Source organism: Callospermophilus lateralis, chromosome 14 (assembly GCF_048772815.1).
Source record: "Callospermophilus lateralis isolate mCalLat2 chromosome 14, mCalLat2.hap1, whole genome shotgun sequence".
Classification (NCBI taxonomy): Eukaryota; Metazoa; Chordata; class Mammalia; order Rodentia; family Sciuridae; genus Callospermophilus; species Callospermophilus lateralis.
Genome location: NC_135318.1, coordinates 6,346,703 through 6,374,680, shown reverse-complemented (window position 1 = coordinate 6,374,680; position 27,978 = coordinate 6,346,703). Strand labels below are relative to the sequence as shown.

Genomic DNA, 27,978 nt, shown 5'->3' with positions numbered 1-27,978 from the left:
ACTTGCCTGGCAAGGGCATCGCCGCCTTCCTCGGGCCCTTTTTATCTCCCAGTTCTCGCATCCAGGCCCTTTCTGAATTTCTTAAGAAGAAATATCTTCGAAATTTCTCTTCCTCTCTTTGCCCACCGCAGGGGTCCGGTTTTAGAGTGCCCGACTCATCCATCTCATATTGACCATTCTGTGACAGTCATTGGAAATCAGCTAACCTCACCATTGTTTCACATTGTCTGCCAGTGAGTGGCAACGTGGGTCCCTGTGGAGTGGTCATGGGAGCCTTACTTGAGCCTCCTTCCCAAGCGCCCACCCTCCCCCTCCTGCGTCCCCACCAGCCTCCAGTTTCTCATCTCTACTTCGCTTGGCCCTCTCAGATCCACATCTGGGCTTCAACCTCCCCCAGCGCTCCCTCCTCAGCGCTCCTTCCTCGGGCTCAGTACATGCACTCCTGCACCTTCCCGTTTCCATCACTACACACAGATTGCCTTTGCCCAGCGGAAATTCCCTGTTTCTCAGAGGTGTGCTCTTCCTCAACAAACATTCAAGGAGAGGCCTACTATAAGCCAGGCACTGTCGTAGATACTAGGATGGGACAGGGAACAGAACAAAATCCTCTCTTCCTAGAACATTCTAGGTAGGATCACGGTAAATAATATCCTATGTTAAGAAGTGGCAAGTTCTGCAGGTAGGGTTTCAAAGACTTGAAGGAGGTGAGGTTGTGAGTCAGGAAGGTATTTGGGGGAAGATGGGTGCAGGCAGAGATTCAGCCATGCGTGGGAGTGGGGACACGCCGTGTATTCAGTGGACAGCCGAACAAGAGTGTGGCTGAAGAGGGCAGAGGAGGAAAGTCAGAGACATGAGGTCAGACAATAACAAGAGGGGAGGGGAGCAATCTGTATAGCCTTCTGTACAGACTCTAGGCTTTACTCTGGGATGGGAAAGCACTGGAGAGTTGGAGTAGGCAGATCTCACCTATGTTTTAAAATCATCTGGCTACCCAGTGTTAGGAGGCAATTGCAATAGTAAAAGCAAAAGCTAATAGTGGAGAGGCCTAGGGTGGGAGAGTGAAATGGTGAGTTTTGAATTCTAGCTCTATTCTGAATTCCAACAGGATTTCCTACTCAAAACTGGTTACAGAATGTGCTTTTAAAAGAGTCAAAGATGATTGCAGGATTTCCAGTTGAGCAACTGGAAGGAGTGATTCGCCTCTGCTGAGATGTGAGGGCAGCAGGCATAGACAGTTTGAGAGAGGAAAAGAGTCCTGTTTGGGATGTGCTAAGGTCAGGATTTATTAACAATTGAAATAGATGTGTCAGGTAGATGCTTGGATATGAGACTGGAATCCATTGGAGAAGTTTGAGCTGAAGCTCAAGTTCTGGATGTCGACAGGGTAAAGTTGGAACATAAGTCCTTACGATGAGCTGAATTGCAATAAGGAAGGAAAGAGGATGGGACCTACCTGGATCCCAGAGCCTCCAACACTGGAGAAAGGAGAAGAGCTGATTTTAACAGGCAGGCAGATTCAGAGATAGGAGGGAAATGAAAATGTGGAAACCTGGGGAAGAAGCGGCAACAAGGAGGAAGGAGAGGTCAGCTGCTCACTTGCCAAGGACCGAGCACATGAGCACATGTTTTTGTCCAATACCAGTTGGGCCTCATCTGCTCATATCACTGTCTGTTGCCAGGTCTCCAGGCCCCTGAGACCAGGTCAGCAACCACAGACCCACTTCTCTTGGCCATCCTGTCTGTCCTCCAGCCCTGAGTATGACACTTCTTTCTTATATATAGTTTCCTATTTAAACAAAAATTTTAATATGAGCTAATTTAAGAAAAATATTAAGAGTAGGACAGGTGCTCTGTAGACATGGTTCAGATCATCAGAGTAGTGTGGACATGATGGACAAGGAAAACAAAGTCCCTCTACCTGGCCTTTCTTCTCCCTCCTCTGTCCTCACACTGTAGCCAAAGTGACCTTTGTAAAACACAAATTCCATGTCCTTCTAGCACACGCGTGGTAAAGTCCAAGCGTCTTAGTGAGATGTCTCTGAACAGCTAGCCGCCCTTAACCCAGCTGCTCCCCTGCTGCTGGTCCACACAGCTCCCCCCCCCCCTTTCCTGGCACTGCTCTCCCTGCCTGGTGAACTCTGCTCCACTCCCACACCCAGGAGCACTCCCCATTCCTCCAGGTGGCCTTCCTGAACACCTAGGCCCTGTGAGGTACCCCACGTGGCCCACAGTGGGTCTGCATGGTCTCAGCACCTCAGGTGCAGAGCTCTGTCCTGTGTGAGTTTCTCTTTGTATCTGTCTCCACCGCAGTGTGAGCTTTTCTGAAGAGGACAGGGGTTGTACCACTTTTGTTGTTCGACTCCCAGGGCCTGGAAAATATCCAGGAGGCATCTATTGAATGGGTACAATCTGGTACCTTCAGGACCACATCTGGATAGACTTAAATAACTCCCCTGTTTCAGAAGATAAGAACCCTGGTGCTTCAGACTCAGTACTGGTACATGGTAGGCACCAACTAAGTAGTGGGGGGGAATGAAGGAATATCAGCCCATAAAAACAAGAACAGGAAGGGTCTTATGTGTAAATTTGAGTATAGGATTGTTTGGTTTATTTCTAATGGTTCTTAAGTTAAAATCTGTAAGCTATTGATGATACCTCTATTTTTAACATTTTCAATTATAAAAAGAACTATAAATGATTATTTAATCATAAAAAATGAATGCTCATTGTTTAAAAGAAGCAAAAAACAAAGGAAATATATAAGGAAAGATAAAAAGAGACACGTAAGCTATATAGAGGAGTAGAATACGGTTTCCTCCATTCACCATCTCTAGTCCCTCTTCCCCAGATAACCACTATTAACAGTTTTTGCGTGTTTACAGATGTTTTCTAAATATGTAGAAGCACACATATAATTTCCTTTCTTACACAAATGGGACTCACACTGCAAATTCTCCACAGCTTGTTTTCACTTTTTATATTTTAAACAGTTTCCACATTGACACATAGAAATATGTACTTTAGAAAAGGCTGCATAGTATTTCTTTGTATGGATGTGTGACGATTAGGCTATATTAGTGAGCAGTTACCAACAGTCACCGTGAACATTCCATTAAGTGCATTTCTGTTCACTTTCTAAGTGAAGCCATAGGATGTTTCTAGAGTTGGAATTGTTGGGGGGCAGGGAGGTATGCACAATTGCAACTTATACAGATCCCTCCAGACTGTTTTCCAACAATCTGCCTACTTAACTCCTACCAGGGGAAGGTCAGACTGCAACTATGCCACACCCTCACCCACCATGGGCATTACCAATGTTTGGTTTGCTAGTCTATTAGGTGATAAATAGTACCTCATTGTTTTGATTTGCATTTTTAAAAGTTACCAGTGAGATTTAGCATCTTTTGATTTATTTGGCAAAACTTTTTAAGCTCAAGGATGGGGAAGAGTTACTTTTTGTGTGTGTGTGTGTGTGTGTGTGTGTGTGTGTGTGTTTTGGTTTTTATTTTAACATTTTGAGACAGGGTCTTGCTATGTTGCCCAGGCTGGCCCCAAACTCATTCCTGCTGCCTCAGCATCTGCCAGTACCTGGGACTAAAGGCACACAACACCTCACCCAGCTAGGGCTGTTTTTTTCTCGTTTGTAATACTGTGGATTGAACCCAGGAACGCTCTACCACCGAGCTATACCCCCAGCTTACAGGTATGTGCCACTGAATCAGGCTTGGGATAGTATTTTTTTTTTTTTTTTTAAAGAGGCAGGATCTTTGACAGTAGTTTCCCAAGTTATGGGCTTTAGAGTAAGGAACTAATTTTAAACCCGCCTTTTCCTGGAGACCCCATGGTAGACAATAGACATAGACAATGGGGCAGGATGGTTTGCAGATTGAGTGACAGACCCAGGTTGTAGCCCAGTTCTACTGACCAGTAAGGTGACCTCAGTAGAGCTGCTTTTCTCTGTGCCTCTGTAAAAGGAAATGGTTGGACAGGTCATCAGTCCCTCCAGCAAGCTTGCCCCATGGCTCTAAGATTGGTTGTTGCAGTCAGAACCGTCACAATCCACATGCTGAAGTCCAACCTCCTTAAGGGCATTCTAGTTCCTTCTTCATCTGGTCCCTGTGTGTGTTCCCAGCTTGGTGTCCCCAAGGCCCTGCACCCCATGTCCTGGATTCAGGTCCCTCTCCACTGGACTTCTTTAAAAGCCAAACTCTAAAACCATTAGATTTACTCTCCAAGTACCTGGACCTCCCTTTACTAAACTGCTTACCACATGTTGCTTTTTAGTTGATTCAGTTTTGCTCGAGTTCGAGAAAAGTACTTTGAGTCGAACAGATCTAGATTCAACTTTGAGGTTGGCTTCTTGTTTTTATCCTGAGCCACCTATACCCCTGCCAGTTCTCAGTCTTCCTATCTGGAAAATGAGGAAAATAGCATCGAGTGTTGTGAAGTTAATTAAGATAATGTACTTAAAGAACCTCACACAATTCTGGGCAGGTGCATGTTTGACAGATGGCTCCCATCTTCTCTAAAGGTTAGCAGGGCAGGAACCTGTCCAGTCTTCCAGGTTAGATGCCACCTCATTGCCACTTGACAGCCATTTGCAGGGCTCATCACACTCAGGACTTCAGCTTGATGGATGGGACATCCCAAGTGGTTAAAAGATAATGGCAGAGCCTCCGTGCCCTGATAGCTAACGTTCCATCCCACCTAATTCCCCAGAGCCATTGTGTCTCATGCTTTGGTCAGTGTGAGATGAAAGTCTTTCCACTGTGGAGAAAGGGTGTTGGAGGAAAGGAGAGCAGGATCTCCACCCTAACCTGCAGCCTTGTGACTTCAGAAAGTTACTTAACCACTAGCCTCAATTTCCTCAACTGTGGTCGATGGGATAATAATTCCTATTATTAAGGGTTTTCTTAATTTTTGTTGAAAAGTGTCCCAAACAATGCCAGGCACGTAACAGGGTCTCAGTAAATACTAAATTTTCACACCTCCCCCATTTTCCTCATTCTAGTATAAGGACAAGAATGTTATCTCACATTTTTAAAAAATCCTCATCATCTAACACAGAGCATATATTGTGAAGGACCCACGATCATAGTTTCTCAGGATGGTTAGTGACATTAACCTTCTGGTAGTATTCAGTCTTGACAGGATCACATACCCCAGCTCATATGAGTCTGAAAACAACACTTCAAGGCAGACAGGATTATGCTCCTCTTATATCGGGGGAAACTAGGTTCAGAGAGACCACAAGATGTATTCAAAGTCTCTTCACAAGTAAGGTTGGGACTTGAACCTCTTCATCTTGTTTCTAAATCCCACATTTTTTTTTTCCTCTCTAGTTGGCAGGACTGCAGACAAGAGAGTATTCCTGCTTGAGATCCTGGGTTCAGACTGTGGCCTCGTTGCAACACACCTGGACCCATTAAACATGGGAGGGCTGTGACCAGTGCTTCCTGTGATAATGTCTGGCTTGGGAGATGGCATTGAGGTGTTCTCTAAGTAGATGCTCAAGCTTAGAGAGCACATTGACTCTCAGGATCGTCTCTCCACTTTTTGCTAACCATACATGCTGTTTTCAAATGTCTTTGGTGACAGTCATGAGTATGCGTATGAAGGCTGGGTCCCTTACCACAATGCCTGTCTACCACTGCCAGGGTGACTGTGGTCTCAGCTGAGTCTTGTCAAGGACCTGGGCCTTGATCCAGACTGGGTCACCAAGAAGCCAGCAGCTCTCCCTGTTTGTGAATGGAGGCAGGAGCTGCGTAGAACTGGGCGTCACCCACCTGCTAGCAACCAGAGCCTAGATACCTCACATTCTTTTCCTATGGCTTCACTGTAGATCGATCATTCCAGCAAAAGACCAGCAGTTGCAACACGGCTACATAAAGCCCTAGGCTTAGCAGCACTGTCTTAACCTCCAGTAAACCTCCCTTACCCGTGATTAACAACGAATTGGGCGTAGCCATTAGGCTCACTGCCACTTTAAGAAAACACCAGCCGAGTCAAGAGGCCTTGGGAGGCTTGCTGGCTCACATTTGTGGGTTTTACTCTTGGAAGAATGGGTCAGAGATTTTTGCTATAAAATAACATCCATTTAAAATTGTTGGAGTATTTCCATCTTTTAAAATGAGAGATTATCTCAATTTAAAGGTAGGAAACAAGCAAAGAGGGATTATGTCACTTGCCTGAAATTGACAGTTTTCTAACCTGGCATTTACAATTGATGTCCCCAGCTGACAATGTCCTTCTTAAACTTTTCCGTATTTTTGTGCTCATTTTTGATCTGTCTTTTCTCAACCATGAGGCTAACGATTCTAATATCTGGAATTTTATTGTTATTTTTTATGTTATTGAATTTTATGTTACTCTTGTTGGTGACACTTAGAAAAAAGAACTAGCAGTTGAAAAAAGAGAAGGGAAAAATCCAGAGAATTTTGTGATAAGTATCAAGCCGGGAAAAAGCGGGAGCAGGTGGCAGAACCCGAGGATGCCCTTGGGAGCAGGGGCACCTGGCGCTAGTGAGCCGGCTGCAGCTCCGGCCGCACTGCTGTGGGCTGGGGGCTTGGGGAGCAGTACTGAGATATTCTTTAATTCTTTAACAAAAACTTCTCAAGTCTCATGAAACTCCAGCTCACTCTGCTCCGAGGCTCTTGGGGTCAGCAGAGGGGAGGTACCAACTCAGGAAGTCCGCGGAGGGCCAGTCAGAGTGCATATATTCTGCTTAAGGCTCCAGCCATCCTGCAGTTTCTGAGGAGCTGTGGGAGTGCATGGAAATTAACCATATAAAACCCATTTTTATAAATTCTATGTGGAAAATGTCCTAGATAGGCTTCTTTAGTTTGTTGCTTTATATTATCTATGGGAACTGTTTTTCCTTTTTCTCAGGTTTCTTAAATCTCAGTCTTCAGGGCCCTTGGGGTCGTGGAGGGTGTCAAGCTGCACTGCCACTCTGTGGCCCCTGTCTGTGTGCACACAGCCGACGCCAGCCGGCTCTCAGGCTGCTCTGGACATTGAGAACGCTGACTGCAGGAGCCGAGGTGGAGGGTAGAAATGGAGGGGATGGCATCTGAGCAGGGTCCTAAGGGAGAATAAGCGATCTTGCTCTGAGAAGGCCCTTCCTGATAGCGAATCTGGCCCCGGCAAGGGCCCCAGGGTGTGAGATGCCATGGCTTGCCTGAGATGGAGGAAGCATGCAGGGAAGGAGACAGGAACAATGGTGTAGGAGCCACAATCCGATGACCTCTCAGGCCAAGCCATCGGGCCTGTAGACAACGAGGAGCCACCAGAGGATTTTGAACCCAGTGTTATTAAATCTATTTTTGGAAAATAACTGGCTGAGGAATGACAAATGCCTGGAGAGGAAAGAGGTTTTGCAATCCCCTAGAGAGGTGAGAGGGTCTGAGCCAGCAGTGACTGTGTTGATGGGAGGCGCTGGGCCCAAGTGTCAGATCTGAGACTTATGAGAAGTTGGGGTGACAGGTAGGGAGGGGCTAGAGATTTACAGCTGGAGCCATTAGGAGAGTGGTGCTGTAATGGAGAGGCAGGGAATGCAGAGGAAGAACAGGTTTAGGGTGGAGGCACGTTGGGGGTTGACGAGGAGGTACACCAGTGTTTTCCCAGACCAGCCCTGGGGATCCCAAGATTCCAAACAGATATCACGGAAGACTGAAGTCTCTGAGAGGCAGCACTGGGAATCAAAGAAGGCTGCAGACTCTACAGCCAAGTTACCTGGGATTTGTCCTTCCTTGGTAGTTTCCTGTGTGACCCTGGTCAAGTCATTTAACTTCTTGTGTCCCAGTATTCTCACTTGGAAAATAATACAATGACCACATCCTAGGAGTGCTAAGAGGACAGAGAGTCTGCATATGATGTGTTAGGAGAGTATGTGGCACTCAAGAGACAGCTATTTGATGGGCCACAGGAATAGTTTGGGCAAAAGTTATGCAATTTCCCTCTTCTGAACTAAAAGTACTTCACCTTGATTCAAAACTAACATTTGGAAGGCAATCAAGTCTGTTCATTAAATAGTGAAAACTGCGTTGCAGTAACTGATAATGAAAGTAGGATGCGCTTTGCAAATCTCCCCTATTTTATTATTATTAAAAAACACACTAAATATCTATTTGGTACCAGATTCTCTAAGGAACCCTGAGAAATGGCCCCTGAAAGGGTGCCAAGTTAGCCAAAAAGAAGGCCTTACTAAATGTCAAAAAAGGATGTGCTGCAGGTGCCGTGGAATTGAAAGAATGGAACACTGAAGGAAGGGGGTGGGAGCGCTGAGGTCCTAGGTTCCAGTGAGCCGCAGGGGAGGAAGCAGCCAAGCAGCAGCCTATGCCTGGAGGCAGCCTGTGGCTAGTGGGAGGGCGTGGTGATAAGGAGCAGGTGCTGGAGCCACCCCACCCGCATTGCCCCTCAGGCTGGGGCGAGTGGCAGAGGAGGGACCCCAGGGACATTCCTGACCAGCACTATTTGTGACTAATGCAGGTCCCTGGGCTGCACTGTGAAGAGACATTGGATAGAGTAAGAAGCAATTAGAACAAATCAAAACCCACAACAAAACAAACCCACTTTGGAGTAGAGAGGAGTTGGCTTGGTTGAGCTGGAAGGGAGAGGCGGCTTGGATCCCCTCTGTAAGTCCCAGAACCTCAGCAGGGTAACTGCCTGGGACCTGAAACAGGACAATTTTTCTTGTAGTGTGAACTTCTAAAAACAGATAAGAAAAAAATATCTTCCTACTTTTAACCTCAGGGTATTTTTCTTTCAAAGTTTAAAATATACAAAAACATCAAGCAATGCATAAAAATACAAAATTTATCATGAAACTGTTCATTCTTATCTAAAGACAGATTGACAGCAATAGGTAAATTAGTCATGCTACTCATTCCCCTGCAAAGGTTTAGCACTTCAGAAATATATTCTCATAGAAGGGAAGCCATGGCATTGAGGATGAGGATGGGGGGAGGGAAAAAGAAGTTAAGGGGTGATGAAAGCGACAAAATTATGTTACGCACAGATACAAATATATCCAAATGAATGTCACTATTATGTATAATTATAATGCATGAATAAAATATTTTTAAAAAGGAATTTAATAGTGATAATCAGTGGGTGATGGAATGGGGATCTTTTTATTATTTATTTTTGGCTTATCTGCATTTTCTAGTTTCTTAATGTTCACAATACTGCATTTGAAATAAAAATTTAAAAAAATATATTAAAAACACTGAAATGTATACAGTTTCTGGGGAGTTTTTAAATTCAAAAATCACGTTTTTCATTTTAGGTAATGTTTAATTTGATCATTTAATGCAATTAATGTGGTCAATGGTGACAAAATTTAAGTGGCAATCTGACTTAAAAATTCCTATGGGAGAATCTGTGAGTTACCCAGTTCAACACAAATATCCATTAAACATGCATTAATTGTTCCAGAAGGAAATTATTGTTCCAGAAGGGCAAAAGGCCAAGTGAGCTGAAATACCAGGTGCTTAATTTATAAAGTCAATAAAAGCACTCTTTTGTAAGCTCTTCTCAGGTCATAGCATATTATCAGGTAAGTCTGGCACTAAAATCACTCTATGCTTAAATACTTCACAAGGGCACAAAACAAGGGAACATACAATAAGAGCTTCTCGAAGGTACTTTGTGAGAGACCAAATACTGTGTGAATTTATTCAGCTTTCAAGAACACACAGGTATTTTAAGTTTTTTTTTTTTTTTTTAAAAAGGTTACCAGCAACACACTCAAGATAAAAATACTTTACTATTTGCAGTTATAAAATAATGCACAGAATTTTTACAGCAGCCACAGTAGGAAATTCTCCAAAAGGTCTTCCTGATGGTTTGAGAATATGTTTCTTCTCTCTTTGCAAGTGGTATGTCTTGAGTTTCTGCACGAGAGGTCAGGAGTAATGCCTGAGAATTCTGTATTTCTAATAAGTTCCCAGGCAAGGCAATGTTGATGTTCCTGGTCCAGAGACAGCACTTCTGTCATAAACAGTTACAAACTTTTTATTGAAACAAATTTACAATATCCAAAAACCTTCCACTATCCCAAGGATGCAAAGGAAAGGGGGTCGGGCAAACTGCTAAAGCAATAGGAAGTCCACAGTTGATGACTTTTCAAACATGTAATCAGGAATCTGGAGTCTCAGACCTGGGCTCAAATCTGAGCTCAGCCTTGCGTTAGCTCTTGGACAGGCTATGAACTATCACTAACCCTTAGTTCCTCCTCTGTTACACAAGGATGGCAGCACGGCCACAGAGCTGCAGAGCAGGCTGCCTTTTGCCTAATACCACCTACATGTGCTGGCACTGTCATAATTCCCTCTTCCCTTTTCTGTAGTAGACAAAGACACTTTTCCTATGGCTGAATACTGTTTTTAAATGTGAAAACACTGACCCCCTTAGAGCAGATTAAGGCTCAAATGTTAATTTGTAAGACTTGAAATCCCCGCAGAGCCTTATTTTTCACTTCCCTCTCTGCCCTTGTTCATCTTATTTCATATTTATGGGCGGCCCAAAACTTTTCACAGCTTCACCGTTTTGATATTTTTAAGCATACAGACCTTGTTTGCAACTTCAATTTGTTTTTAAACTTAAAGGAGCCATAGCACCTCAAGTAACGATATTGATTCCATAACATTCATCATATTCAAAAAAGAATTTTCAGTTCACATCTTTAGAAAAGAACGTTTTCAGCTTTAAGAGATATATTTCCTTGATTCTCCCCCAAATCCTACTCCTAAGCATGAATATTGCCACATATCAACAGTTTGTTTCTTTTTATAGCTAAGTAGTATTTTACTGATGATCATTTCAGTTAATTATATATTTTTTGATTATTACAAATAAAGCTATGAATATCTGTGTACAAGTCTGTGTGGGAGCATGTTTTTTCTACTTAAATAGATATTTAGTCATAGAATGCTGCATCATATGGCAGGTATAATTTTCACTTTTAAGAAACCACCAAGGGCTGGGGATATAGCTCAGTTGGTAGAGTGCTTGCTTCACATGCACAAGGCCCTAGGTTCTAACCCCCAGCAGCACAAAAAAAAAAAAAAAAAGATTTCTTTCTTTTGGGCCTGAGGATGTGGCTCAAGCGGTAGCACGCTGGCCTGGCATGCGTGCAGCCCAGGTTCAATCCTCAGCACCACATACAAACAAAGATGTTGTGTCCGCCGAAAAACTAAAAAAAAAAAAAAAAAAAAAAAAGAAAAAAATATATAAATAAAAATTCTCTCTCTCTTTTTTAAATAAATAAAAAAGAAACCACCAAGCTTGTTCTCTTTTTTTTTTTGGTGGTGCTGGGGATCAAACTCAGGGCCTTGTACATGCTAGGCAAGTGCTTACCACTGAGCCACTTCCCCAGCCTACCAAACTGCTTCTAAGGTGGTTGTGCTACTTTACATGGCTACCAGCCTGTGGGAGCATAAGTTGCTCCAAGTTCTTGCCAACTTAACTCTATTCAGTCTTAGAAAAATTCATTTAGTCAGTGTGCAGTGGTAACTCATTCTGGTTTTCATTAGCATTTTCCCAATAATGAGTAAAACTTAGCACCTTTCATGGGCTTATTTGTGTATTTTCTTTGTTCAAATCTTTTGCCTTTTTTTTGGGGGGGGAGGGTACTGGGGATTGAAGCCAGGGATGGTTAACCACTGAGTAGCATCCCCAGCCCTTTTGATTTTTTATTTTGAGAAAGAGTATTGTTAATTTGCTTAGGGTCTTGCTAAGTTCCTAAGGCTAGCTTTGAACTCACAATCCTCCTGCCTCAGCCTTCCAAGCCCCTGGGATTACAGTTGTGTGCCACTACACCCAGCCTTTTGTTCATTTTTAATTGGGTTGTTTGCTTTCTTACTGAGTTGTGATATTTCTTTATATAAATATGTCCTTTGTTTGATATGTTTTGCAAATATTTTTCCCCAGCCAGTGGTGTGATTTCATTTTCATAAGTCTTAGAAGAGAGAAACTTTCTCAAGAAGAAATAACCCAAATAGCCTCTATTAAAGACAGTGGATTTACAGTTAAAAACTTTCCCCAAAACAAAGCCTTCCCAATTCAGCTCCAGATGGACTTTACTACTAAACAGCTGAGGAATAAATAAAAAGAAACCCACAAAAGTGCTTCTAAAAAAATAAAAACAGAAGGAAGTGTTGACAACTCATTCTGGGATTCCAGCGTTGTCTTGATACAAAAAATAGATAATCACAAGAAAATAAAGCTAAAGAATATGGCTTATGAACACAGATGCAGAAATATGTAACAAAATGGAGGAGGACCAAGTGAGGTTTATCCTGGGAATGCAAGGTTGGTTTAACATTTGAAACTCAATCAAGCAGAAAAAGTGTTTGAAAATAAAGGACATCAACTCCTGATCAGATGGGGAACTTCTCAACATTTTTCTCCCCTTTGTATTAGGGATTAAACTTGGTGTTTTACCACTGAGCCATATCCCCAGTCCTTTTAGTTTTTGAGACAGGGTCACAGGGTCACAAGTAGCCCAGGCTGGCCTTGAATTCACTCCTGCCTCAGTCTCCCAAATTACTGGAATTTATAGGCATGTGCTTTTTCAACCTTTTGCTTATAAAATGGCATCCCATGATGCCACCTGGCATAAAAGCCAAAATCCTTACCATCACCTTGAAATCACATGGCAACCTCTTCCATCCCTTCTGCCACCTCTCTCTCCTTCAGCTGTCATACTTGTGCCACTCTGAACAAGTAGGTGAATCCATCAAGTTTGCTCTGACCTCAGAGCCTCTCCCTTTTCCCCTCTGCCTGGAATGATTTCCCCTGAATAGCTACATGGCTTGCTCCCTCTACTGTACTTCTTACAAGTTGGCCTTTGCTCAAATGTCACCTCCCCAGAAAATCCCCCCCAATGACCTTTATAAAATGGCCCACCTTATCACTTATCGCTTGCTTTTTTATTTTGCTTTTTCTTCCTTGTATTTCATTCATATGTAGTTGTTTCCTATCTGCTCCCTCCTAATTAGAACATATGATCCTCAAGGCAGTGATTTTGTTCAGTGCTGTATCCTCAGTGTCTAGAATTAGACTCTGGAATATAGAAATTGGTAGGTAAGATTTGTGCATTCTTTGAGCAAGAATGATTGATTTTCCAAAGTCCTTATCAGATATAAGCCTTTAACAATTTTAACCAATCTGTGGGTTCTATCCTTTATTTTGGTTTGTATTTCTTTGAATTTGAGTGAGACTGACTCCCTGATTTTTGGATATGCCTTTCTATTTCTTTTTTTCAGAAAACTATCTTTTCATACATATCTCTCAGTGTTTATCTTTTTCCTATTTCTTTGTGAGAACTTTTGATATATTAAAGAAATTATTTCTTTGTCCATCATATGCTGCAAATATATTTTCCCAGTTTGTCATCTGTCTGTATAGCCATGTTATCAGTCTTTTCCTTTGTTTTGATTCTGGGTCTGTAGCATGCTTATGACGTCTTTCATAATTCCAAGATCACTGAAGTATTCATACTCGTTTCCTTATAAAACTTTTATATATGTATATGTGAAAGATTATAACGTTTGTATCTCTGATCCATCTGGGATTTATGTTGGGGTAATAAAGGGTAAGGAAGTAATCTACTTTTAAAAGTACATTTAGTTTTAAAGAATAATGAATACAATTTCTAGATACCATTTATATAATTTATTGTTTTAAATTTTTCAAAGAACCAGGGTCTTGTGCATGTTGGGCAAGTGCTCTCCCTAGCCCTTCGCCTGTTTTACAATACATATTTTTATACACAATTGATGTGCATATGTGTGCACACGCGCACGCTCAGTAATATTTTTCATAATACCCTAGAATGTTATATGTTATGTTACAATTTGACATTACTTTACTTTAGGAGTATTTTTCCAAGAAAGTTTCTATTTCATTTTTTCAGTGTCTTCTTACTTTCCTGGATCTTGAAAATTTCTGTTTTGTTTCACTATATTTTTTTTTAAAAAGTTTCTTTTCAATTAAGCTCACTTCTTCATGGAGAAGAGATGTCTTTACTCTCAGCAAGAAGGAGAAGAGATTGAGTATAAACTGATAACTCAGAGAAAAATTTGATTCTTCATAGGTTGTCACATGTTTACAGTAGCTAGAAGGGGAAGAAAAAGGATTAAGTTGTCTTTAAATGGTAATTCATAAATGTATGCACCCATCCTTTGCACATCCCACAAATAACTTACCAAGTATATATAGTTATCCTTAAAATAGTACTATGGGTTAGAAGAAAACTTAGATCAATCTGGTAAAACTTTTTAATTATATAAAAAAAGCACTTTCACATTGTCTGCAATCACTATGCAAGGGATACAAGTGTATGAAGAACCAGGCCTTGTAAGTCACCACCATGAGTATGTAAGTTATTTCCACTCCACATTGGCCCCTGTCCCTCTTCTTAACATGGTCAAAGAAAGCAAAAACAGTCAGGGAGAGAATCCAGAGCCTCACTCAAGCTAGGCAAGTGCTTTACTAATGAGCTACATCCTCAGCAACAACCCCCACTTTTTTTTTTTTTTTTTTCAATTTTGAGACAGGTTCTTGCTAAGTTGCCCAAGCTGGTCTCAAACTTGTGATCCTTCTACTTCAGCCTCCTAAGTAGCTGGGATTGCACATTTTTTAAAAGCTAACAAAAGAAAACAAATAATTCCTAACTTCCATCCAAAATAAGATCCCAGACCTATAATGTTGAGTGCCATACTGTATGGAATGTTGACAGAAGAATTTACCATATACTTTCATATACTTTAAAACAGTAGAAATAAATCTGATCAAATCTCTTACTATCACCAAATCTCTAATTAATGCTACCAATCTCCAATTCACCAAAGTATTAGCAACTCAGGGCACAGAAGAACATGTTAAATGGTATCCTACAACCTATAATCAGCAAAGTCCAGATTATGGGAAGTTGTACAGGACACATGACCTGCATTACTCAATAAATAAATTGTAAGGGGTTAGGATGGGGAGTGCGGTGAGAGAGGAACTATGGGAACTAAAACACTGAAGGGATATGTCAACCACTTGCAATAGATGGGCCTTACTTAGATGCTGAGTAAAACTCATTACAAAACTGATAACTAAAAATCTAATATAATATATTAAAAATTACTATTAATTTTAATGTCTGATTAATAGTATCAGGGTTTTATTTTTACAACTGTTATAATGTTTATGATCTGCTTCCAAATACCATGGGGGTAGAAGGATGAAGGAGTGAGTTGTGTTTGGGTGAAGCAGACTAGCCATGCCCACAAGTGCTGAGCTGGTTACAGGGGGTTCATTATACTTGTCTCTCTACTTTTGAATATGCTTGAACCGTCCCTAACACAGTTTAAAAAGCAAGTGAACAAATATTTGAGATATTATGATTTACATAATGTATGGGGCCTATGTTGCTGAATCACATATGCATCATAAAGCTATGCCACCATCATCTGTGGCTCTAGATAGCTGCTCTTAGTTCTCTCATTTGTAAATTAGGAAAAAAACCTAAAACAAAACAAAAAACACAACAGCATTTGCACCTCTCAAGGTTGATAAAAAGATTAAGTAAGAATACATATTAGCACTTAACCTAGTGCCTGGCACATACTAAGGGCTCAAAAATGTTCACTTTAAACATTTTTCATTTCTACTTAAAATCTTAAGGTAACTTTAATAATACAGAATAAAGTCAAAACTAGTAGGGAATTTAAAAGTTGTATCATCTGTTCACTGCTTGGTTTAATAAAGATCAAACATAAGCCATGTATAGTAATTCCTCCAAATGCAGTGATTTCTTGCTTTCCTCCTTTTTGCAGGGAGGGTACTGGAGACTGAACCCAGGGCCGTGCACACCCTAGGCCAGCACTCCACCACTGAGATGCATCCCAAGCCCTGTTTTGCTTCCCTTTTAATTTCAGTTATATTGAGATTTTTTTCAGACAAAATGTTATCATACACACACACAAAAAAAGTGAACTTACGGACCATAAGGAAAGCTCTATTTCTACCCCAGAAAGACAAGAAAAGGTATCAGACATCCCTGCTACACTAAGAACTTGTTATTTCCAAGTTAAACCACTGATAACTTAAAATGGATACCTGCTTTATCATAAACTCAGAAATCTTCCCTAAAGTTATAAGCTATAAAACAAAATACAGCACATTATTAACTTCTCATTGCCATTCATTCTGCAGTGAGTAGAACAAGTGACGTCTCTTGAGCTCTGCTTGACATGTAACATAAATGAATATGGTAAATGGATGCTTCAAGTTTTGTTTTGTTTATGTGTGTGTGCGTGTGTGTGGTATTGTAGACTGGACCCAGGGGTGCTCTACCATTGAGCTATATCCCAGCCATTTTTATTTTATTTTGAGAAAGGGTTTTGCTACATTGCCCAGGCAGGCCTTGAACTTGGGATCTTCCTGCCTCAACCTCCAGCATTTCTGGGATTACAGGCATGCACCACTGTGCCCAGCCCAAAATGTTTATATAAACAATTTTATGCCTAATAAAACAGGTCTAAATTTATAAGACAATAGTGCTTTAAAGGCATAACCTTCTTAGAGGTTCAAATGTGCATGCAGGTTGGTAGTACATGTCTATAATCTCAGCTACTCAGGAGACAGGAGGATCACAAGTTCGAGGTCAGCTTGGGCAACTTAGCAAGACCCTGTTTCAAAATAAAAATAAACAGCTGGGGTTATGGCTCAGTGGTAGAGTGCTTGCCTCACATGTGAGGCACTGGGTTTGCGTCTCAGCACTGCATGTAAATAAATGAATAAAATAAAGGTTTATCAACAACTAAAAATATTAAAGAAATAAATAAATAAAAATAAAAAGAGCTGGGCATGTAGCTCAGTGGTAGAGCATGCCTGGGCTCAATCCCCAGTACCAGAGAGAGAGAGTAAGTTCAAATGTATGGGAAAGAAATAAGGAATAGTCTCTGAATGTACACAAAAAGCAAACTGGGTAGCACAAATTAATGTTTTGGTGGTGTCCAACATGTTCATATATGAGTATTGCTTTTTACTATAGCTTTAAAAGAACAATTAAATATTCAAATCAAATTTTTGTGGTACCCACAAAGCACCTCCATTTCCTGTGGAACAGAACTAGAAAACCACAGCTCCACTCCCTCCTATGGAGAGAGGTGAACCATCTGCCCCTTACAGGCAGGTCAAGATTGCTCTTCTGACCTCCTGGTTGTCATAACTGGCCTACCTGAACATGGGGGCTACTATCAAGTGAACAACAGTGAGGGTGCAGATTCACAGAATATTAGCTCTGCCTTGGGAGGGACAAACCACTCTCCCCCCTGGAGTGCTGCTGGGGCCCTGCTCTGCCTAGCTCTCCAAGCACCAGTGCTCTCACCATCATTTTACAATTAAAGTGCGTCTCTTCCAAACCCTCAGAAGTGAGTCCTGTCTAAAAAATTATCGATATAGCTGAAGGTCTGCTTTCTTTAGCATCAAAGACTTCATTTTAACCACCTGGAAGGAAATCTTTAAAAAATGAATTATGTATTACTTATTATTATTGGTACTGGGGATTGAACCCAGGGGTACTTAATCACTGAGCTACATCCCCAGCCCTTTTTAAATTAAAAAAAATTTTTTTGAGACAGGATTTCACTAAGTTGCTTAGGGCTTCACTAAATTGCTGAGGCTAGCCTAGAACTTGTGCTCTTCCTGCCTCAGCCTCTTGAGTCACTGGGATTATAGGCATGTGCCACTACACCCAGCTTTCTTGACTATCTTGAACTAAGCATATTAGCATAGTGTAGTTTTTTTAAAGCCTTTATAATATTACTACAAGCTGTCTGCTTTATTGTAAAAGTTAGAAAATATGGCAAATATGGCTACAAAAAACAAATCCAAAGCAAGCACACAGCATTGTGGGACAAGTTCTTTGTTAAAGTAGACACCACCAGACCTTCTCAGTGACATGGAGGTATGAGTTATATGTCGTAAGGGGACTTCAAACTACTGTAATTTGAGTGCCTTTGTATGCTTTGGATTTGATGCTGGCTCCTCTATTGTTTGTCATTTATGTTTGTTGTGATTTACAAGCAGAGTACCCATTGGATCCCTCTAATTTTTTTTTCCAATTATTAGGCTTCTGGAAATCAGACAGCTCAGCTGGACAGAAACACACTTGGAGGCAGTCTACAAGCTCTCTGAGAAGTAAATACATTTTTTTGTGGTTTTTGTGACATTTTGATTGCTTGGATGAAGGCTTTTTTGTTCACCCTGTGCTTCTAGACTGTGTTCTCAACTAGGTGAAGTGGGCAGATAGTTGTGGAACATAAAATCATGGTATTACTGAAACTGTCTAAGTTACAGAAGTTACCGTTCAGGAAGAGAAGCAGAGAAGAAAACCTCGACTATTTAATCTTAATTATGTCAAGGTCTCCTTATAGCTCACTATGTTCTACATGGCATGAACTCTAAGAATATCCACACATCTGCCCATGTACCCTTTGAAAAGCACAGACCTATCAGATCAGTCTAGCAGAATATCTTTATTCTCAGGACATACTTAAGGGGAATGATATATGTCATTCACAAAAATATGTATTTAAAAATACAGTGGGTTCTCTGAATTAGCACTGACACTTCTACTGCTTGGCAGCCTCATTGCAGGTTAATTTAGCTAGTGGGAATAGCTTGTGTTAATTGCGAGACATCACATTTCTTGATTTTACCAGCTTTCCTAAATTCTTACATAAGACTCAATGTATAATTCTGATTTTTTTTTTTTTTTTTTTAGATATTTTTTAGTTGTAGTTGGAGACAATACCTTTATTTTATTTATTTATTTTTATGTGGTGCTGAGGATTGAACCCTGGGCCTCACAGGTGCTAGGCAAGTGCTCTATGGCTGAGCCCCAGCCCCAGTCCATAATTCTGATTTTCTTGACTATAAGCTTACCATCTTCTGGTGGGCTCGGGGTGTAGCTCAGAGGTAGAGTATGTGGTTACTTAGTATGTTCAAGGGTCTGGGTTTAATTACCAGCACCTTCTGGCTCTTTTACATATGTGATTTTTTTTTTTTTTTTTTAAATCAGAAAGACTATACCTTCAGGCCAAACTAGAGATTTCATCATGCCTGTTTTTTTGTGTTCTAAAAGCATCACATACCTTCTACAGAATTTCTGGGTACTAAGCCAGTATAATGAATTCTTGGTCATCAGCGACTGGCCTTTCTTTATCAGGATTCCCTGGAGGCTATGTCCATGGAAACAAGTTCTATCAGCATCTTCTTTAGCCCAGTTGAACTGAAAACTTGAAGGGCTTTTTTTTTCAATAGTTGGTGTTGAATCAATCAGTGCACTAAATTGCTTTTGTAGATTTACCACCATTTCTGGAAATGAAGGAAAAAGAACAAAGGAATAAAACAAAAACTAACATTAAATCACAAAGCCTGGAGTTCCCTTGATAGCAATGTTGGGTTCTCAGTTTTGACAAACATGTGATGCTAATGTATGATGGTAACTTAAGCAAAACTGAAACTAGATGGGGGCATAAGGGATCTACGTAAAAATGATTAAAATGGTGAATTATATATGTATATATTTTATCACAATTTGTAAAAGAGAACATACAAGACAATCTAAGGGAAATTCTCTAGAAGTCATAAAAATACAGGATTTTAAATTCTGATGGGAGCTTAAGCTCTGTTTTGAATAACGACACATTCCTCAAATAAAGAGATTCCTACGGAGACTCCTTGCAGAGGGGGATGCTCCTCTGCATATGTGCATTAGAACATTTCAGAGAAGTAGGAAATTTATTTATGTTAATTGCGAGATATCACATTCACTTTTCAAGTCAAGATATCTAGCTATTCTACGACTGTGCTGTTAGCTACCCTGCATGAGTGAGAAACAATTCAACTCACCTCTTCTTTTATATACTACTGGTCTGTCGATGTGTGAGTAATAGAGTGGTTTTTCACTTTTCCACATGTACCTGTGCAAGGTAGAAAAAAAAATGCACCTCAGCACAATTCAGGACAGTTTCTCCAAGCAGTATCTGGAATTTCTGATATTCAGTTTAACAGCTCTGGCTTGGAATGGCCTATTGGCACATGTCTACACTATCTATAGAGCTCACACCCCAGAAGGAGAACTAAGTAAGAGCAGGCCAACAGAATGGGGTGCTCCCCCTACCATGCTGCCGCATCCTGAAGAAGCTATTAATTACACAAAACAAAACAGGTTTCTCTCACTATAAAATTCCCTTGCTTTTTATCACAATTTGTAAAAGAGATATACAAGACAATCTATATTGTCTATATACTGTCTTTATCTATATTCTGATAAAGTGAAGCCATCTAAGAAACGATTGTTCCTATCGCTTTTGCCTTGACTGCCCTTTGCCTAAGTTAGTGGTACTTCTGATTCTGAAACTCATAAAGTAGACAATAAATGCCAGTCTTTTTTAGAAATCTTTCCTATTCCTGGTGAAAACAAGGAGAGTAAAGCCCTACTAGTGTTCCCTGCACTGACTCAAACTATTCTTGCCAGAGAAAGCCAGTCAGGGAGGTTCACTGTAAAACAGGGATGTGGGATTGAGCCAGCCCTGCAGCATCCCCTCAGGGGCAAGACTAAGAGTCATCTCACATTCCTATAGATTATCAGTGACCAGGCCTAAACTCAGGCCAAAGGGAAGTGATATGTTTGATTCTGGTTATAGTGACCACTGCTAAACTTTGCCAAGCAGATGCTGCAGCTCTGGAACAAAGATAACAATGTTCATTTAAAATCTCATTTTCATTCTGAGTTCCCTGAAGTGAAGGACTTTCATAACCTGTGGCAATAAAAAGAACATTGAATCAGAGGACCTGGCTCTGCCACTTTCTAGTGAAAGGTCTAGGGACCTTAAGTGACAAATGATGGAGATTCTCAAAGGCACAGACTACCTCAGTTTTCTTTATGTCCCTAGTGTTGAGAAGGAATACCATACAATAGGGACTCATTTAAATATCTGTTATTGAAGAAATGAATAAACAAATTAATTTAACATCTCTAATTAGTTTACTACAAAACTGTTGTGAGGAATAATTTAGACAAAACACGTACAGGTTCTTTAAATCCTTTTATTATCTAGATCTTCCCTCTTTTCTTTCATTGTGGTACTAGGCTTGAACCCAGTGGTGTTCTACCACTGAACTACATTCCAACCTTTTTTATTTTTTGAGATATGGTTTTATTGTTGCTGAGGATAGCCTTGAATTTGTGATCCTTCTGCCTCAGCCTCCCAAGCTGCTGGGATTACAAGTGTGTGCCACTACATGCAGCTAGATATTTCTTAACTGCCTGGCTAGTAGGCACTTTCTTATCTGTGGACTTTCTGGAAAAGATGATAAGAAATAAGAAGTCAGAAATATAAGGATTTGTATTTATCTACCTGTGGTATCTTATAATTGGTAATTTTTACCATTCTCTTTTTTTAAAAATATTTTTTAAGCTGTAGATGGCTTCAATATCTTTATTTTATTTATTTATTTTTATGTGGTGCTGAGGATAGAACTCAGTGCCTCGGTACATGCAAGGCAAGTGTTATACCACTGAGCCACAATCCCAGTCCCTTTACCGTTCTTTTTAACAAGGGAAAAAAAATATTCATAAAAGTGGGGGTTTTAACAATACGATAATAGCAAATGATTGCTTTAATGAATTGAAAAATTGAAAATTTTCAAGGGGGCTGGGGATGTGGCTCAAGCAGTAGCGCACTCGCCTGGCATGCGTGCGGCCCGGGTTCGATCCTCAGCACCACGTACAAACAAAGATGTTGTGTCCACCGAGAACTAAAAAAAATAAATAAATATTAAAAAAATTCTCTCTCTCTCCCCCCTACTCTCTCTTTAAAAAAAAAAAAAAGAAAATTTTCAAGGATTTAAGAAATACTTAATCAAATCAGTATAATCATGACTATACATAAAAGAGAGAGGTTAACTTTTTACTTTAAATTTCCACAGTGATTTAAAATGTTAAGAACAGAAATAAAATTTCTCTAGGCCAGATGCAGTGGAACATGCCTATAACCCTAGCAACTTAGGAGGATGAGGCAGGAAGAGTGAAAGTTTAAGGATGGCCTCAGCAACTTAGCAAGACTCTATCTCAAAGTAAAAACTAGAATGTAACTCAATGGTAAAGTGTCCCTGGGTTTAATTCCCAGTACAAAAAAACCAAAAAAACAAAGAAACAACAAACAAACAAACAAATAAAAAAACAAGAGAGAAAGAAGAAAAGAAATGAATTTCTCTAAATATCAGGAAGCAGTAGAGATTTGTAATCAATATAACATAGGAGATAATCTTCCTAAAATTATGTATAAACTAAAATTTGGTGAAGCATACCACATTTAAAATAAATCAGAGAGGGCTAGGGTTGTGGCTCAGAGGTAGAGCGCTTGCCTAGCATGCGTGGAGCACTGAGTTTGATCCTCAGCACCACATAAATATAAAATAAAGATATTGTGCCCACCTATAACTAAAAAATAAATATTAAAATAAAATAAATCCGAGAGCTTGTCATTTAACCCTATGGTAGCTGAGTCTGTCTTCACTTTTTAAAATTTATTTTCTTAAATGATAAAAGTAACAAAACTTAAAGTAATAAAGAAGTTCCCTAAACTCAATAGTCTAATCGTAGTCCATGGGTATACTCACTGTAAACATTTCTTAAGAATGCCTAGCCCAGATAGGTGCTTCTTATTCATTTATAATAAACACCTCCACAAGTAGAATCAAGGAGGCATTATTACTTCCTTAGAGTCACATGCCCAGAGGATAGGAAAGGAGACTTAAGATAACAATGCTCAACTGTCTGGACAACCCCTCTGAAACTACAGCTTCTTCAAAACTTTGCTATACTGTACCTACCTCTTCCCATTACATAAAGCTACCAAAATAAATAAATAAATAAAAAAATAAAAATGCCACAAAGGCCTTAGGGTTTTCTAGCTGGAAGACACTTGCATATTTTCTTCATCTCTATGTGATTTGTTTCCCTATTTAAAAAAAAAATTAGGGCTGGGGCTGTAGCTCAGTGGCAGAGCGCTTGTCAAGCATGCATGAGACACTGGTTCAATCCTCAGAACCACATAAAAATAAATAAAATAAAGGCATTCTATCCATCTATAACTATAAAAAATTAAATATAATTCACATATAGTAAACTCATCCTTTTCAGTGTACTTATGATTAGCATTAACACACACATTACTGAGTGCCTGTAATCCCAGTGGCTGCAGAGGCTGAGGTAGGAAGATTGCAAGTTCAAAGCTAGCCTCAGCAATTTAGCAAGGCCCTAAGTCAACTTAGTGAGATCCTGTATCAAAATAAAACAAACACACACATATAGTTATATAATCACCACTACAATTAACATACAGAACATTCCATCACTCCAAAAATCTTCTAGGTCCTTTCCCATACCTTGACCTTGGGCAATGATTAGTCTGCTTTTTTGATTCCTATAAATTCAGCCTTGCTCAGAATATAATATAAATGGAATCATGCTAGGGTAACTTTTTGAGTCTTTCATTTAGTATAATGCATTTAAGATTCTTTCACACTGTTAGATGTAGATTTGTTCCTTTGCATTGCTCAATGGTGCTGTATTGTATGGATATACCAGTTTGTTCATCCAGTCACCAGCTGAAGGACATTTGAACTGCTGCCAGTTTTGGATGAATATGAATGAATCCACTATAAACGGTTCTGTACAGTTTTTTGTATGAACATAAGTTTTCATTTCACTTGGGTAGACATCTAGGAGTGGAAAGTGTTTGATATTGTAATTAAATATGTGCTTAACTTTATGGGAAAATGCCAAATATTCCAAAATGGCTGTACCATTTTGCAATCCCACACTTGGTATGATTAGTTTTTGTTTTTGTTTTGTCTTGAGTCATTCTAATCTGTTGTAATGGATATTGTATGTGGTTTTAATTTGTACTTTCCTACTAACTGATAATACTGAGTATCTTTTCATGTGCCATCAATACATCATCTTTGGTCTGTTTATTTTAAAAACTGAGCTGTTTTCTTATTATATTATAGATAAAAATCTTTTATCAGATAGGTGATTTGTACATAATTTCTTTCAATATCTGGCTTCTTATTCTCTTAAGTGTCTTTTGAGGAAAATTTCTTCAGATAAAGTCCAATTCATCAATATTTTTCACTCATAAATTATGATTCTGATATCATATAAGAAATTTCTGCCTAACCCAAAAGGCCACAGGGCTCTTCTACATGCTTTAAAATGTTCCTCCATGTTCTTCTCAATACATCCTATGACAAATAAGTCACTAAAGCAGCTTAGTAATCTTTTTGGGGTTTCCAACTATTGTTTACTAGTGTTTTTTATCATCTCATGCATAGGGACCCATGATTAGCTGTAGAAAGTGTTTTAATCATTTTCATCTGACAACATGGAAGATGATATCCAGAGGAACAGAAAGAAAAATCAGAAATTTAGAGTTGTCAGCACTGAAAACAAACAAACTACAAAAGGAAAGGAAAAAAGAAATTGATATTTTAAAATGGAGAGAGATAGGGAAGAACAGACAGGTACAGGTGGTGACTGCACAGCGCCCTGTGCCAGCCTTAGGTGGTAGTGATTAAAATCAGTCAGTGGTGATTCACACCACACGTGTGGATTAGTCGGCAGCACACACTATGAAGGAGGACTGTGGTAAGACAGCCCCTGGACAACCTCCCTGGGGCTTGGAGTCCCCATGGAAAATGGCATTTTATACACAGATTTACTTTTTTTAGTTATTAAATTCTCCCCTGAAGTAGCAGAATGTCTTTAAGTCTACACTGACTGTAACAGTACAATAGGAACAGGGCCATGTTTGAAGTGTGAAGTGGGTTGGGATGAGTAATACCTCAGTACCACCAAGACACTGGGCAGCATGGCCTTCGAGCTCCAGGCCCTCAGAATCATCAGGACTGGCCCCAATACACACCACAGAAGGAACACAGACTCTCCAAGATGGTCTCTTGCTCTTGCTGCTGCTCTCGTAACTACTAAGACCCATTTTATTTTACACACAGGATTATAGCCAAGGAGATTACCATATTTTAAAATTTTTATCACAAACTATTTTTACCATTTTTCTCATAACTGAGTATCTTCACTCAAACAGTGACCAACAAATTTGTTTAAAATAACTACATTAAAGTACCTTTTCTTTTTTTCTCAAGATAATAAAATTTTTTTTAAAAAAGTAACGTGTTAAAGATAGTACTAAAGAAACTTCATCTTTCAATTATGTCCTCTTTATGAAAATATGTAGAAAAATTTTACTTAACTTTCAAAAATTCCTATAACCTTTCTATTCAGAGAACTACCATCTTTGAAATAATCTGAGTGAATATGATCAAGTAAAAAAAAACTGATTCCAAAGACCCCATTACCATAACCACTAATTTTAACAAGTTTCCTAAACATGTCCTATATCAGTCTTCTTGATTGTAAGATGTCAATAATATGGAAATATTTTTAATATAATACATTTAATTATATTAGTTTCCCATCAAGCAATCAAAGACATGTAATGAGGATTACACTAGTCATGCCCACTAGTTGCGGGGAGGCACTTCCACTAATGACTGCCACTGTACTGTTTTTCTTGCTGGACTTAGTTCATTTCCAGCTTAAAGCAGGTAAACCGAAATTGGCTTTCTAATTTTCTAACATTTGGTTCTGCTTTAATCAAACCCAGCTTCTCATTTGTAACCTGTTCTGTATATTTTCTACATGGCTGCATTTTTAGAAATCTGATCAAGAACATCAAGAATCTTTGTGTACAATATTCTTTGCCTCTTGCAAGGACTCTCACATTCAGCTAGTCCCACAAGACCAGTGGTCTTCTGAAGCATACCTGCTATGAAAGCTGAAGAGCCTTATTTTACTGATAAGGAAACTGAAGCTGAGTAAATTATGCTTTTAAATAATTTGAGGAATTTAAATATTTCCCAAAGGACATAATTACTTGATAGAATTAGTACTATTACACATTTACATAAACAACAGAGATGTTGACATTTTCTTCAACATCTCATAAAGATTTAAAGTTCTAGGAATATATATGAAACCATGTGAGAGATAAATGGAAATGTACTTTATATAATAGTGTTTAGAATTTCAGTGCACTGAGGCTAGAAAGTGAAGTCACACTAGTCTATAATGTAGTCACACTGAAACCCAGCACTATCTATCCCTAAAGGGTTGCTTTTTCCTCTCTATCACAATGGACCTATCTCTGAATGACAGATCAAAGAGAAAACAAGCAACGAGGTTAACTGAATTAAATATACTTGCTGTCTTCTTCCCTTTATTTTTTTAAAATTAATTTTTATTGTTGGTTGTTCAAAACATTACATAGTTCTTGATATATCATATTTCACACTTGATTCAAGTGGGATATGAACTCCCATTTTTACCCCGTATACAGATTGCAGAATCACATCAGTTGCACTTCCATTGATTTACATATTGCCATACTAGTGTCTGTTGTATTCTGCTGCCTTTCCTATCCTCTACTATCCCCCCTCCCCCCCTCCCCTCCCCTCTTTTCTCTCTACCCCCTCTACTGTTCCTTCCCTTTATTTTGATTTTCACTGAGATCATTATTTTGGGGAAACATTCCAAGTAAATATAACACAGGGTTTCATTTCATTTGTAACCTTTGTAATAATGGGAGGCATAGATGGGAAATCACTAATTCTGATGAAGGGGAAGAGGGAGGAGTATTAGAAACACAAGCAAGACTCATGCAAACTGTATAAAGCAAAGTACTAAGGACAATGTGGTACCCTGTGGATTTCAACGAAAAACTGGCGATATATAAAAAATAAAAGGGGAGTGTGTGTTGGTTAATAGTTATTAGAAATGGAAAAATGGAGAAAATAGAGCCTGGGGTATAGTTCAGTGGTAGGGCATGAGCAGCATGCCCAAGGCCATTGGATTGGTTCCTTGGACTGCCAAAAAAAAAAAAGTTAACTAGAATGTATAGGGCTACAGTGATATTTCTAGGAAAAAAGTCACAGTACTGAAAAGTATAGAAATTTTAGCTTTCAAATGTAAAGTAACTGACACAGAAATAAAGTAATTGAATCTAAAGTGAGAAGAAAACATACTTTGCTCTTGTTTCCTCCCATTTTTGTCTTTTCTCATCAATGGCTTTCTTCATGACTTGATACCACTTTCTGAACTCAAACCATGGCTTATCTGAAATAAATGAAATCCATGATTATTAGCAAAATAAATCACATAATAATAACATACACTGTTCACTTGGGTCTTTATTCATTGATGCAACGAAAGATTTACATAATAGCACTTGGAAATGATGAATGGAGTCACTGTTCCCATACTCTAATGTGACTTTCCTGAGTAGTTTGTCACTCCTCCTCTAAGTTCCTACCTGTACTGTGCCCCCATCCCAATATTACACTGTAACCATCTTCTGAAGTGTCAGTTTCTCCTACACTTGACTGTTACCTCCTTGAGAATGGAACATTTTGTTTGTCACTACCCAATCAGGTCTCCTCCCCACCCCAATTCCAAAAGCCAGCACACTGACGCTGCTCCAACATGTTCAGCAAACACATGAATTGAAAAGCAAATGATAAATGTGTGAAATGTGCTATAACAGCTGAATACAGACTTCTAGTTTCATCAGCAACTATTTCTGTTCTTTCTAATCCTAATTCAGATTCTAGAGAAAAGGAAGAAAATGGACTGTACTGGACATCTGGTGTGTGTTCAAAATGCAGCAACATTAAGTACAACAGCATTAAGCACAGTCAAGGATAAAGGGGGATTATTCTCCACTATTCTCCAACAAAAACAGTGTCTTTAATGTCTAAAAGCATTTTTGACCTAAAACAATATGGCCTTGTAGGTATACAGCCAGAGAGGAAAGCAAACTACCAAAAGAA

At 39.5% G+C, this 27,978-nt stretch overlaps 1 protein-coding gene across 1 annotated transcript in view; it reads right to left on the bottom strand.

The window, feature by feature from the left end:
* Positions 1-13,662: 13,662 nt before the first annotated feature.
* Taf1b (TATA-box binding protein associated factor, RNA polymerase I subunit B) overlaps positions 13,663-27,978 on the bottom strand; it is a 75,198-nt gene continuing 60,882 nt past the window's right edge. The window contains exons 12-15 of the mRNA XM_076833105.2: positions 27,175-27,265; positions 19,915-19,985; positions 19,155-19,377; positions 13,663-14,119 (exon numbers count right to left, since the gene is read on the bottom strand). Coding sequence (XP_076689220.2) covers positions 13,915-14,119; positions 19,155-19,377; positions 19,915-19,985; positions 27,175-27,265 — 590 coding nt within the window. The 3' untranslated portion in view covers positions 13,663-13,914. The remainder of the gene's footprint in view (positions 14,120-19,154; positions 19,378-19,914; positions 19,986-27,174; positions 27,266-27,978) is intronic.